Consider the following 15,518-nt stretch of genomic DNA (forward strand, 5'->3'; position numbering starts at 1 on the left):
GCAATGACCACTTTGTGTTCCCCAGACTGAAGTGTACCTGCTATGTAGTCTCTTTCTCCCGTCTCATCTATGCCTTCCATTTTCTCGAATTTCCATCTGTTTTTTACGAGCAGAGCAACCCCACCTCCCCCCCTGCCCCTTCTATCTTTCCTCATGATCTGGTATCCTGGTGGGAAGATTGCATCTGTTATTGTCTCCGTGAGTTTTGTTTCTGTAACTGCTATGATGTCTGGGGACTTCTCATTGATTCTTTCTTGCCATTCCTCATGTTTATTCGTTAATCCATCTGCATTTGTGTACCAAACCTTCAACTTCTGTTCTAATACTGTAACTGTGGTGCGGGGGGTGGAAACAGAGGGATCGGTGTGTGATGGTTGGTTTGGATTGTTCAGTTGCCTTGGGGGTGTCGTGGCTGGAGTCCTTCTGCAGGTGTTTCTGGGGGGTGTGCTTGTCCTTCCATTTGATCCTGGGTTATTCTGCTCTCCTTTTTCATTTCCTCCCATTTCTCCTTTCGTTTTTGAACTCTCTCTTTCATCGTCTTCCTTTCGTCCTGTGTTCTGTCTCGATCGAGGTATGTGAGTATGTGTGTGTGTGTGTGTGTGTGTATGTGTGTGTATGTGTGTGTGTGTGTGTGTGTGTGTGTGTGCTGTCCCTTGAGAGGTTGTGGTTCCTCTCTTAAGAGGAGGATAAGTATACAAGATATGATTTGATAAGTATACAAGATATGATGTAGGGCGTAATGACAGAAATCAATTTTCTCAAGGTGCTCCTGGAATTTGCTGAGAAGTTGCATTTGGAGGCTTGTAAACTACCACAATGACAAGGTTTTGGTTTTCGATCTTTACCGCCAAAACTTCAACTACATCATTTGAGGTGTTCAGTAGTTCTGTGCAAATGGGCGACTCTGTGACATACAGGCAAACCCCCCCTTGTTGCCTGTTTAGTCTGTCGCATCAGAATAGGTTATAACCTGGGATCCATATTTCGTTGTCATAATTATCCTTTATGTGGGTCTCTGTGAATGCTGCAAACATTGCATTTGATTCCGTGAGCAGTCCCTTGATTTAAGGAATTTTGTTGTTTTTTGACGGCTTTAGACCCTATATGTTTGCAAAGAGAAATGTCGTATTGGTGGAATTTAGAGGGGTTTTATTTGCTGGCTCTAATATCTGTTGTTCTGGGGAAGAGGCCAATGTCCGTGCCTCTGCTCCAGAAGTGTTTTCAGGTGTAGGATTATTGTCATTTCTTGCCAGTCTTTTTTCCCTTCTGGCCCTAAAAAACCTCTGTCCCTGGAGAGGTTGTGGCTCCTCTCTTTTGTTTCCCCTTTAGATGATGTGCCTGGCAGTATGCATTGTAGCATTTTCTTTCGTGGATTGATGAGTGACACATTTCTGGGTGAAATAAGTTGCAAGAAGGGAAGTTGCACTCTCCTGTTGTCATGTGGGTGTGGCATTTTTGGGGATGGTCAAAGGTGCATGTCCCACCTGTTTTACCAGATATACCGTGCCTGCGGATACCCAAGGCAGAGTATTTACATAGATTGTACTTCTGTTTGCTAGGATTATTGTAGCTGCGTTCACTGCTGGTGTATTTATTTTTCCTGTTTCCCCAATATCTTTTACCCCTGTATGGACATCGGTGCTTCCACCAGGTTTTGCTGGTAGTGTGTTGACACTATTCCCTGAGGCCACATTCCATTTTGATCCATCTCCATCAGTATCTCTATTTCGAACCTATGTGGACTGAATAAAGTTGTCTTCAGTGCCCTCCAGGACAACGCTAGTACCCTCTCGAGCGCTATCTTCTAAGACATCACTAGGACCCTCTGGAGCACTTTCCTCCAGGACAACACTAGCACCCTCAGCACTGTCCTCCAGGACAACACTAGCACCCTCAGCACTGTCCTCCAGGACAACACTAGCACCGTCAGCACTGTCCTCCAGGACAGCACTAGCACCCTCAGGAGCACTGTCCTCCAGGACAACACTAGCACCCTCAGCACTGTCCTCCAGGACAACACTAGCACCCTCAGCACTGTCCTCCAGGACAACACTAGCACCCTCAGCACTCTCCTCCAGGACAGCACTAGCCCCCTCAGCACTGTCCTCCAGGACAACACTAGCACCCTCAGCACTTTCCTCCAAGACAACACTAGCACCCTCAGCACTGTCCTCCAGGACAACACTAGCACCCTCAGCACTGTCCTCCAGGACAGCACTAGCACCCTCAGCACTGTCCTCCAGGACAACACTAGCACCCTCAGCACTGTCCTCCAGGACAACACTAGCACCCTCAGCACTGTCCTCCAGGACAGCACTAGCACCCTCAGCACTGTCCTCCAGGACAACACTAGCACCCTCAGCACTGTCCTCCAGGACAACACTAGCACCCTCAGCACTGTCCTCCAGGACAGCACTAGCACCCTCAGCACTGTCCTCCAGGACAACACTAGCACCCTCAGCACTGTCCTCCAGGACAGCACTAGCACCCTCAGCACTGTCCTCCAGGACAACACTAGCACCCTCAGCACTGTCCTCCAGGACAGCACTAGCACCCTCAGCACTGTCCTCCAGGACAACACTAGCACCCTCAGCACTGTCCTCCAGGACAACACTAGCACCCTCAGCACTGTCCTCCAGGACAGCACTAGCACCCTCAGCACTGTCCTCCAGGACAACACTAGCACCCTCAGCACTGTCCTCCAGGACAACACTAGCACCCTCAGCACTGTCCTCCAGGACAGCACTAGCACCCTCAGCACTGTCCTCCAGGACAACACTAGCACCCTCAGCACTGTCCTCCAGGACAACACTAGCACCCTCAGCACTGTCCTCCAGGACAACACTAGCCCCCTCAGCACTGTCCTCCAGGACAACACTAGCACCCTCAGCACTGTCCTCCAGGACAGCACTAGCACCCTCAGCACTGTCCTCCAGGACAGCACTAGCCCCCTCAGCACTGTCCTCCAGGACAGCACTAGCCCCCTCAGCACTGTCCTCCAGGACAGCACTAGCACCCTCAAAAGCACTGTTCAAGACAGCCCCATCCCTACCATGCTGACATGTCTTTCAAGAAGGATGTTTTATTGTATTCTTGTCTTTTAATATAGATTCATTTCCTCATACAGATGTATCTTGTTTGGGCAGACCCAAAAACATCTCTCTGAGTTTGTCAAAGTGGTCAATAGATTAAAATTCCTGCATATACTATCACTGACCATCACAGATGGCAAGCAATCCAGACCTGTCTTCGTCCCTTACCCTTCCTGCAGACTACACAGGTCTTCATGATGGTGGTCATCTTACAATCCTAGTTGGCTAGTTTATAATTCCCGATGTATTTATTTTTTTGTAACAGTTCTTCCGATTTGGCTTATTTCCAACGAAACCATTTGAATCCGCCCGAATCCAGCGAAACTGGAAGAATCCAGTTAGTGGATCACTGTATATCTTTTTCCTAATAAGCACCTTAACAGTAGATCTGTCTGTCTGTATTGTGACTATTTGTTGTAGTTATTGTTAGAGTGTTTGATATGGCGCGTAGAGCCCCGTCAGTTAGTGAAACCAGTCAGATGATACATTGTTATCAACGAATCCGTTTGAATCCGGTCGTTGGATGAATCCGGGCAGATCCGGATTAGGCTCACTGGGTGATTTTGGACCAACTCATGAAAAGGACTACTGGAAAAAAATTAAACAGGGTAATATGTGTTCAGTTTAACACAAAAAGGATAACTTGCGTGTTTGGGCGCCGATGGCTTCAGTACATGGAGATTACTGGAGGAATAATGATTTTCGTTGTATATATTGCGACTGCTGCTAACTACATGTTTACCACATACTGTGCGTCACTCCATCACAATAAGTACTAACAACTATACACTGTTTATCATATTTCTACAAAACTGTACACTTTTCGTATTTACTCGAGATTTTGCACGTCTTTGTATTTCAACAGGAATGTTTTACTCCCTGGTATCACTGATTATACGTCAGGTACACTAGCAGACCTGTGTGGGCGGGATTTGGCGACTGCTGGCAACTGTTTACATGAACCTGGTCAGTAGATCTGAGCAAATGAGCGATTCTGTTTAGTCTGTCGCATCTGAATAGGTTATAACCTGGGATCCATATTTCGTTGTCAAAATAATATATCTTTAAACGTATATGAATTTTTTTTTAGAAAGGACTTAATTTTAAATGAGTTCTTGCTAATTGACCAGTTTTACACATTCGGCACGACATATATATATATATTACCTGGAGTTTACCTGGAGAGAGTTCCGGGGGTCAACGCCCCCGCGGCCCGGTCTGTGACCAGGCCTCCTGGTGGATCAGAGCCTGATCAACCAGGCTGTTGCTGCTGGCTGCACGCAAACCAACATACGAGCCACAGCCCGGCTGGTCAGGAACCGACTTTAGGTGCTTGTCCAGTCAGGAACCGACTTTAGGTGCTTGTCCAGTGAAGTGGCCCGGTGGTCTGGTGGCTAAAACTCCCGCTTCACACACGGAGGGCCCGGGTTCGATTCCCGGCGGGTGGAAATTCCGACACGTTTCCTTACACCCATTGTCCTGTTCACCTAGCAGCAAATAGGTACCTGGGTGTTAGTCGACTGGTGTGGGTCGCATCCTGGGGGACAAGATTAAGGACCCCAATGGAAATAAGTTAGACAGTCCTCGATGACGCACTGACTTTCTTGGGTTATCCTGGGTGGCTAACCCTCCGGGGTTAAAAATCCGAACGAAATCTTATCTTATCTTACCAGTGCCAGCTTGAAGACTGCCAGGGGTCTGTTGGTAATCCCCCTTATGTATGCTGGGAGGCAGTTGAACAGTCTCGGGCCCCTGACACTTATTGTATGGTCTCTTAACGTGCTAGTGACACCCCTGCTTTTCATTGGGGGGAATGTTGCATTGTCTGCCAAGTCTTTTGCTTTCGTAGTGAGTGATTTTCGTGTGCAAGTTCGGTACTAGTCCCTCTAGGGTTTTCCAGGTGTATATAATCATTTTAAATCATTATAATTCATTTTGATCTTCGACTCTCAGTCTGGTTAGCGGCTTGCTAAAAACTGAGTCATATTGGGACTTGAGTAGCTCACTCATTTCCTTGCTGTCATCTGTGTAGGACCCATCTTGTTTAAGTAGGGGCCCAATACTGGACGTTGTTCTCGACTTTAATTTGGCATAGGAGAAGAAATACTTTGGGTTTCTTTCGATTTCATTGTGCATACATCGAGTGCCACCAAGTTAATCTGTTCTAGGCATAAGTTGGGGTCTGTGTTGCTTAGTATATCTTCCCAGCTTATATCGGTTAGGACTTGGTTTACTTGGTCCCACTTTATGTTTTTGTTATTGAAGTTGAATTTGGTGAATGCTCCCTCGTGACTAATCTCATTATGTCGGTCTGGGGCTCCACGCATACATGTCTGAACCTCAATTATGTTGTGATCTGAGTATATTGTTTTTGATATGGTGACATTTCTTATCAGATCATCATTGTTAGTGAAGATGAGGTCTAGTGTATTCTCCAGTCTAGTAGGCTCTATTATTTGCTGGTTTAAATTGAATTTTGTGCAGAGATTTAAAAGCTCGTGTGAGTGTGAGTTTTCATCAGAGCTGCCTCCTGGTGTTATTACTGCAACAATATTATTTGCTATATTCCTCCATTTTAGGTGCCTTAAGTTGAAATCCCCCAGGAGCAAGATGTTGGGTGCAGGAGCTGGAAGATTTTCCAGACAGTGGTCAATTTTTAACAGCTGTTCCTGGAATTGCTGGGATGTTGCATCCGGAGGCTTGTAGACTACCACAATGACTAGGTTTTGGTTCTCGACCTTTACTGCTAAAACTTCCACTACATCATTTGAGGCATTAAGCAGTTCTGTGCAAACAAGTGACTCTGCAATGTACAGGCCAACCCCCCCCCCCTTTTGCCTGTTCACTCTGTCACATCTGTATAGGTTGTAACCTGGGATCCATATTTCGTTGTCCAAGTGATCCTTTATGTGGGTCTCAGTGAAAGCCGCGAACATTGCCTTTGCCTCTGCAAGCAGTCCACGGATGAAAGGTATTTTGTTGTTTGTTGCTGGCTTTAGACCCTGTATATTTGCAAAGAAGAATGTCATCGGACTGGTGGTATTGTTGGTACTGGGGGGGGGGGATTTTTTTTCCGGCATTAGTATCTGTATCTGTTGGTTTGGAGTGGAGGCCATCGACTGTGGTTCCACTCCAGGAATGACTGGATTTGGTGTACGATTTCTGCCATTTCCTGCCAGTTTTTTTTCCTTCCTGGCACTAAAAAACCTCTCCCTCTTGAGTGGCTGTGGCTACCCAGGTTTTCCCATGGCCTGGATGTTTTGTATCTTTTTGTCCCCTTTAGATGGTGTGCCTGGCAATTTAAGTTATAGCACAGTCTTTCCTGTACTGAAGAGGTACACATTTCAGGGTGAAAAAGCTTACAGGAAGGGAGTTTGCATTTTCCTGTTGTCATATGGGCATGGCATTTTCTAGGGTGGTCATAGTTGCACGTCCCGTCTGTTTTTCCAGATTTCCCATGTCTGCAGATACCAAGTGCATAGTATGTGCACAGGCTTGGTTTCCGTTTGCCTTGGGTTTCTGTGACTGTATTCCCTGTTGGTGCATGTTTCCCTGTCTTATTCCTATCCTCCCTAGCACCAACAATGGAGCTCCCACCAGTTGTTTTTGGTAATATATCCTCACTATTGCTAGTGGAGTCCTCTTGTTTGCTATTTCCTGTGGTATTTCTAGTTTGCAATATTGGTTTTATCTTATCTTTGACTACACTTGTTTCCCCACTACGGCTCCTGTCCCCTATGAGGTCATTTATATGTATTCCTTCCTGCGTATAATTCCCGACTACCTGGACAAAATCTCCAGCTTCACCATTACTGTCTCCCAGGACAGCACCTCCAGCTTCACCATTACTGTCTCCCAGGACAGCACCTCCAGCTTCACCATTACTGTCTCCCAGGACAGCACCTCCAGCTTCACCATTACTGTCTCCCAGGACAGCACTATCAGCCCCACATTTACTGACTACCAGGACATCACCTCCAGCCTTACAGTTTCTGACTACATGGCCAGTATCAAGGGCAGTACCATTCAGCCCAGACTTTTTATGTTCCCATCTGTTGTAGAAAGCTTCCAGGTTGTCTATGAAAGCAGCTTTGATGTTATCCTCTTTTAATACCCTTGTGATTTTAGTCCACAGATTTATCTCATTTGGGCATACCCAAAAACACTTCCCTGTTTTAATACTGCTTGTAGCTAGTTCTTGGATATCTGCACAAGGGGCGTGACACCAATTTCCACAAAAATGACAATTTATCCATGTGGAAGCCCGTTTGTTTGATTGACTGCAGACTACACAGAGCTTCATAATGATTTGAATGGTTGATTTACTGTAATTCTACTAGCAACCTCTTGAATACTCTATTAATAACCTCCTTAAATGAAGCTCTAGCTATTTGTATTTCTATTTCTAACTGTACTTGTATATTGGACAGCTTACCGTGTACGTTCCTGATTTATATTTATTGTTTGTGTTTGATAAGGGCGCCTACAACCCCATCCGTTTACAGTCTGCTTTATTGTCCAACGAATCCGTTTGAAACCAGTCAAGGGTTCGGACCAGTCAAGGGTTCGGACCAGTCGAGGGTTCGGACCAGTCGATCTGATCTGATCAGTGGGTCACTTATTTAAAACATACTGGTCGGTGATTTGGGCTAACACATGAAGGATCTACTTGAAATTATCTACCCGAGTAATATGTGATTTGATTGATACAAAAGTATAACTTGCGTGTTGAAGAACCGGTGATTTCTGGCAGCTCCTACAATGACGAACGGTCGAGCCTCAACCCTTGTTTATCAATCGCTGTATCTAGCTTTTCTATTTTTTTTTTTTCGTCTCCACCACAATAAATGCTATATTATCACTATAGTTGACTGGTGGAAATTTTGGAGGAAGGACGCTTTTTCTGTAGTAATAATTGCTTCTCGTTGTGTATATTGCGACCGCTGGTAACTACAGGTTATATGAAATTCACAGTATACGTCTGGTATTTCAAGAAAAAAGAAACTAATGAAAGTCACTCCACTCCACTAAGTACCATTATAATACTGGTTAGTTGCTACTACAACACTGTATTCTGCTATTCACTGGTATCACTAGATTATATGCGAGTACACTAGCAGGCCAGGAAGATTATTAAAACAGCTGACCACTGTGGTAAGTTTCTGGCGACTTCTGGCACCTGCCTCTATAGGCTTATCACTTCATTTACAAATTCACCTGTTTTCAAATGACACTTTAGCCTTTTTATTATTTTTTATTATCACACTGGCCGATTCCCACCAAGGCAGGGTGGCCCGAAAAAGAAAAACTTTCACCATCATTCACTCCATCACTGTCTTGCCAGAAGGGTGCTTTACACTACAGTTTTTAAACTGCAACATTAACACCCCTCCTTCAGAGTGCAGGCACTGTACTTCCCATCTCCAGGACTCAAGTCCGGCCTGCCGGTTTCCCTGAACCCCTTCATAAATGTTACTTTGCTCACACTCCAACAGCACGTCAAGTATTAAAAACCATTTGTCTCCATTCACTCCTATCAAACACGCTCACGCATGCCTGCTGGAAGTCCAAGCCCCTCGCACACAAAACCTCCTTTACCCCCTCTCTCCAACCTTTCCTAGGCCGACCCCTACCCCGCCTTCCTTCCACTACAGACTGATACACTCTTGAAGTCATTCTGTTTCGCTCCATTCTCTCTACATGTCCGAACCACCTCAACAACCCTTCCTCAGCCCTCTGGACAACAGTTTTGGTAATCCCGCACCTCCTCCTAACTTCCAAACTACGAATTCTCTGCATTATATTCACACCACACATTGCCCTCAGACATGACATCTCCACTGCCTCCAGCCTTCTCCTCGCTGCAACATTCATCACCCATGCTTCACACCCATATAAGAGCGTTGGTAAAACTATACTCTCATACATTCCCCTCTTTGCCTCCAAGGACAAAGTTCTTTGTCTCCACAGACTCCTAAGTGCACCACTCACTCTTTTCCCCTCATCAATTCTATGATTCACCTCATCTTTCATAGACCCATCCGCTGACACGTCCACTCCCAAATATCTGAATACATTCACCTCCTCCATACTCTCTCCCTCCAATCTGATATTCAATCTTTCATCACCTAATCTTTTTGTTATCCTCATAACCTTACTCTTTCCTGTATTCACCTTTAATTTTCTTCTTTTGCACACCCTACCAAATTCATCCACCAATCTCTGCAACTTCTCTTCAGAATCTCCCAAGAGCACAGTGTCATCAGCAAAGAGCAGCTGTGACAACTCCCACTTTGTGTGTGATTCTTTATCTTTTAACTCCACGCCTCTTGCCAAGACCCTCGCATTTACTTCTCTTACAACCCCATCTATAAATATATTAAACAACCACGGTGACATCACACATCCTTGTCTAAGGCCTACTTTTACTGGGAAATAATTTCCCTCTTTCCTACATACTCTAACTTGAGCCTCACTATCCTCGTAAAAACTCTTCACTGCTTTCAGTAACCTACCTCCTACACCATACACTTGCAACATCTGCCACATTGCCCCCCTATCCACCCTGTCATACGCCTTTTCCAAATCCATAAATGCCACAAAGACCTCTTTAGCCTTATCTAAATACTGTTCACTTATATGTTTCACTGTAAACACCTGGTCCACACACCCCCTACCTTTCCTAAAGCCTCCTTGTTCATCTGCTATCCTATTCTCCGTCTTACTCTTAATTCTTTCAATAATAACTCTACCATACACTTTACCAGGTATACTCAGCAGACTTATCCCCCTATAATTTTTGCACTCTCTTTTATCCCCTTTGCCTTTATACAAAGGAACTATGCATGCTCTCTGCCAATCCCTAGGTACCTTACCCTCTTCCATACATTTATTAAATAATTGCACCAACCACTCCAAAACTATATCCCCACCTGCTTTTAACATTTCTATCTTTATCCCATCAATCCCGGCTGCCTTACCCCCTTTCATTTTACCTACTGCCTCACGAACTTCCCCCACACTCACAACTGGCTCTTCCTCACTCCTACAAGATGTTATTCCTCCTTGTCCTATACACGAAATCACAGCTTCCCTATCTTCATCAACATTTAACAATTCCTCAAAATATTCCCTCCATCTTCCCAATACCTCTAACTCTCCATTTAATAACTCTCCTCTCCTATTTTTAACTGACAAATCCATTTGTTCTCTAGGCTTTCTTAACTTGTTAATCTCACTCCAAAACTTTTTCTTATTTTCAACAAAATTTGTTGATAACATCTCACCCACTCTCTCATTTGCTCTCTTTTTACATTGCTTCACCACTCTCTTAACCTCTCTCTTTTTCTCCATATACTCTTCCCTCCTTGCATCACTTCTACTTTGTAAAAACTTCTCATATGCTAACTTTTTCTCCCTTACTACTCTCTTTACATCATCATTCCACCAATCGCTCCTCTTCCCTCCCGCACCCACTTTCCTGTAACCACAAACTTCTGCTGAACACTCTAACACTACATTTTTAAACCTACCCCATACCTCTTCGACCCCATTGCCTATGCTCTCATTAGCCCATCTATCCTCCAATAGCTGTTTATATCTTACCCTAACTGCCTCCTCTTTTAGTTTATAAACCTTCACCTCTCTCTTCCCTGATGCTTCTATTCTCCTTGTATCCCATCTACCTTTTACTCTCAGTGTAGCTACAACTAGAAAGTGATCTGATATATCTGTGGCCCCTCTATAAACATGTACATCCTGAAGTCTACTCAACAGTCTTTTATCTACCAATACATAATCCAACAAACTACTGTCATTTCGCCCTACATCATATCTTGTATACTTATTTATCCTCTTTTTCTTAAAATATGTATTACCTATAACTAAACCCCTTTCTATACAAAGTTCAATCAAAGGGCTCCCATTATCATTTACACCTGGCACCCCAAACTTACCTACCACACCCTCTCTAAAAGTTTCTCCTACTTTAGCATTCAGGTCCCCTACCACAATTACTCTCTCACTTGGTTCAAAGGCTCCTATACATTCACTTAACATCTCCCAAAATCTCTCTCTCTCCTCTGCATTCCTCTCTTCTCCAGGTGCATACACGCTTATTATGACCCACTTCTCGCATCCAACCTTTACTTTAATCCACATAATTCTTGAATTTACACATTCATATTCTCTTTTCTCCTTCCATAACTGATCATTCAACATTACTGCTACCCCTTCCTTTGCTCTAACTCTCTCAGATACTCCAGATTTAATCCCATTTATTTCCCCCCACTGAAACTCCCCTACCCCCTTCAGCTTTGTTTCGCTTAGGGCCAGGACATCCAACTTCTTTTCATTCATAACATCAGCAATCATCTGTTTCTTGTCATCCGCACTACATCCACGCACATTTAAGCATCCCAGTTTTATAAAGTTTTTCTTCTTCTCTTTTTTAGTAAATGTCTACAGGAGAAGGGGTTACTAGCCCATTGCTCCCGGCATTTTAGTCGCCTCATACGACACGCATGGCTTACGGAGGAAAGATTCTTTTCCACTTCCCCATGGACAATAGAAGAAATAAAGAAGAACAAGAGCTATTTAGAAAAAGGAGAAAAACCTAGATGTATGTATATATATATGCATGTGCGTGTCTGTGAAGTGTGACCAAAGTGTAAGTAGGAGTAGCAAGATATCCCTGTTATCTAGCGTGTTTATGAGACAGAAAAAGAAATGATGATGATGATGATGATAACAATAGCAGTAATGAAGTTGTTGTGCACTCCGCAGGCAGCAACTCGCCTGAGGACGTCGATAAGAAGCTGATCGCTCCACAGTCGTGGGTCTTGTTCCAGAAACCACTTATTACCCAAGGCAAAGAGTTTTTCTACAGGACAATTATCTGCAGGCGTTCCTCTGTCGAAGATGAAAATGACTTGAGGGCAGATGAGAGTGAGGTTAAGGATTCGCTACACAAAGACGACGATATCAACAACAGAATGGCTGTCTGAAATTATGTTCCTAGAACGTAACAAACTGTCTGAATGCTTGTTAATCTGATATTGATGTTATTTATTAGGGAATTAAAGACATTCCATAAAATTTTGTATGCAAGACGAGTTGTGTGTACTGCCTTTGTAAAATAATTCCCTTCAAAGGGGATAAATTAATTGACGAGGGCGCTGTTGATCCGAGGAGTTGTATTACTTCTCTCCTCGAGTTGACTCGAATATACCCCTAACCCCTCTCTCCCCATTTCGCCTCATTAGTTGGCATATTTCTCTTTTTATGAAAGCCAGTTTCTACACAGAAGGGAAAAGGAATAACTCACTGCCCTGTTAAGAACTTCTGCTTGTACTGCTGACGTGCTCACTCCACTCCAGGAACACTGAATCATCTCGGGACATGTCAATTGACCCTCCAACCTCCAAGAAGAGATTGGGTGGCCACCTGGCGGGGCCTTTGATGAAGGAAATGCTACTGGCGGTTGCCTGTGGATCCAGAAGTAGCGTCAGTGTAAGACTCTTGGCACTCTTTCCGGGTTGCCGTTGACGCTATTATCCTTATACAGCACATCAGGATGCCACCTCCAGAATTCTGGAGGTGGCATCCTGATGTGTGCCACGTTCGATAAGCAAATGTTACCAGGGAGGAACAACACAACCAGTCGCAGGGAAGGTGACCCCTGGTTCAGGGTGGATACGTGGTTTATTGTTTGTTTAACCTTGGAAATGCCCCCTTTCCCCATTTTTTACTCTATAATGAACGAGATTTATCTTATTCTGGATCTCTAGTGACAGCAACATTCATTAAGAACTAAAATCCATAAAGGAAATTGAAAAAAAAAAAATTCTTCTCTATTGCCAACTGTAAGGGAAAAACAACATCCAGTGTTGGGCCCCTGCGTAGGCGGAATGGGACATACACAGATGACAGCCAAGAAATGAAGGAGATACTAAAGTGCCAATATGATTCAGTATTCATCGAGCCGCTTCCCAGACTAAGAGTCGACAATCCAAATGAATTCTTTATGAACGAAACCCAAAATTTGGTCATCCCAAAAATCTCAGATATTATTTTAACTCCACAAGACTTTGAAGAGGCAATTAATGACATGCCCATGCACTCTGCCCCTGGTCCAGACTCGTGGAACTCCGTGTTCATCAAGAATTGCAAGAAGCCCCTATCGCGTGCCTTCAGCATTTTATGGAGGGAGCATGGACACAGGAGTCGTTCCACACTCACTAAAAACAACAGACATAGCCCCACTCCATAAAGGTGGCAGTAAAGCAACTGCAAAGAACTACAGGTCGCTAGCACTAACATTCCATATCATAAAAGTCTTTGATAGGGTTCTAAGAAGCAAGACAGCCAACTACCTAGATACCCGTCAATTACACAACCCAGAGATGTAAGCCATAGCTCCGTGTCTTCCTTTGTGGATGACACCCGGATCACCATGACAGTGACCTCCATCGAAGACACCGCGAGACTCCAAGCGGATATCAACCAAACCTTCGAATGGGCCACTCAAAACAATATGAAGATCAACGAGGAGAAATTTCAACTACTCAGATATGGGAAACTTGAAGAAATTAAAAATGTGTCAGGGTATACGACAAATTCTAACCATACAATGGAGCGGAAAAGTAATGTGAAGGACCTGGGAGTGATAATGTCAGAGGATCTCGCCTTCAAAGACCACAACAATGTATCTACCTCATCCGCTAGGATGCGATAAGGCACCTTAACTTCTGGGAACGGATGAAAGTCCTTGATCTGTATTCCTTCGAACACAGGCGAGTGAGATACATGATAATATACACTTGGAAGGTCCTGGAGGGATTGGTACCAAACCTACACACGAAAATCACTCCCTATGAAACAAAAGACTCGGCAGGAGATGTAACATTCCCCGATGAAAAGCAGGGCGCCACGAGCATACTGAGAGACAACACAGTAAGTGTCTCTGGCCCAAGACTGTTCAGTTGCCTTCCAGCATACATAAGAGGGATTACCAATAGACCCCTGGCTGTCTTCAAGAAGGCACTGGACAGGCACCTAAAGTCAGTACCTGACTAACCGGGCTGTGGTTCGTACGTCAGCTTGCGTGCGGCCGGCAGTAACAGCCTGGTTGATCAGACCCTGATCCACCATGAGGCCTGGTCTCAGACCGGGCCGCGGGGGCGTTGACCCCCCAAAACCCTCTCCAGGTAATTTACAGAATTTGGTTGTTGTGTGGTTTACATGTAGTTAAATAATGATAACAGAGTGTACCACTAGAACGCCTAGCATGGCTAGGCATTTCGGGCAGACTTAGTTTAATTCTTTGTTTTAAAATATTACAAATTATGAGGTAAGTTGATATTATGGCTAAGTGACTAAATACTAGTTTGTGAGTTTAGCAATGTGAATGCTTTTGTTTTGGCACAGTACATAGTTTCAGTATTGGAGTATCATAGGATTCATTATTTTAAGATTGAGATTAATATTTCTGTTTATGGTCAAATGGGTGAGTGAGTGTAAGTGTGAACCACCAGGTGGTATTCGTGTAGTTAGTTGATGGGGTGTATCAGGGAGATAAGATGTTTTCTAATGGTAGTTTTGAAGGTGATGAATGTGTCTGCAGTTCTAGAGTTCTCAAGGTAGGGCGTTCCAGATTTTAGGGCCTTTGACATACATTGAATTTTTGTAAAGGTTTAGTCGGACACGGGGAATGTCGTAGAGATGTTTGTGTCTGGTGTTATGCCTGTGGGTTCTGTCACAACTATCAAGAAAGCATTTTAGGTCAAGGTTGATATTGGAGTTTAAGGTCCTGTAGATGTAGATTGCACAGTAGTAAGTGTGGATGTACTGAACAGGGAGTAAGTTTAGATCTATGAAGAGTGGGGGGGGGTGTTGCCAGGGATGGGATTTAGTGATTATTCTTACTGCAGCTTTTTGTTGGGTTATTATTGGCTTTAGGTGTGTTGCTGCAGTTGATCCCCAAGCACAAATAGCATAGGTGAGGTATGGATAAATAAGTGAGTGGTATAGTGTGAGAAGGGCATTTTGCGGCATGTAGTATCGTATCTTGGAGAGGATCCCAACCGTTTTGGATACTTTTTTGGTTATGTGTTGGATATGGGTGCTGAAATTCAGGTTGTTGTCAAGGTATAGGCCTAGGAATTTGCCCTCATTATGTCTGGTAATTAGAGTGTTGTCGATCTTAATGTTAATTTGTGCATCTCCTGCTCTGCTACCAAACATAATATAGTAGGTTTTGTCAGTGTTAAGCGTAAGTTTATTGGCTGTCATCCAAGTCGATATTTTGATCAGCTCCTCGTTAACAATGGTGTTGAGGGTGGCAAGATTAGGGTGAGAGATGACATAAGTCGTGTCGTCAGCAGGTTTCAGGTGTTGGGATACGTTTGGATGATCATTGATGTATAT

General features: G+C 44.2%; 1 protein-coding gene across 1 annotated transcript in view; it reads left to right on the plus strand.

Annotated features, from left to right (window-relative positions):
* Positions 1 to 13,723, plus strand: part of LOC128686373 (sodium-coupled monocarboxylate transporter 2) — a gene marked incomplete at its 5' end in the record, with an annotated part of 35,228 nt that extends 21,505 nt beyond the window's left edge. Inside the window, 1 exon segment of the mRNA XM_070081329.1 lies at positions 11,877 to 13,723. Within this exon segment, the coding sequence (XP_069937430.1) occupies positions 11,877 to 12,097 (221 nt within the window).
* Positions 13,724 to 15,518: the final 1,795 nt, after the last annotated feature.

This window comes from Cherax quadricarinatus, unplaced genomic scaffold (genome assembly GCF_038502225.1).
Source record: "Cherax quadricarinatus isolate ZL_2023a unplaced genomic scaffold, ASM3850222v1 Contig2358, whole genome shotgun sequence".
In the NCBI taxonomy this organism is placed as follows: Eukaryota; Metazoa; Arthropoda; class Malacostraca; order Decapoda; family Parastacidae; genus Cherax; species Cherax quadricarinatus.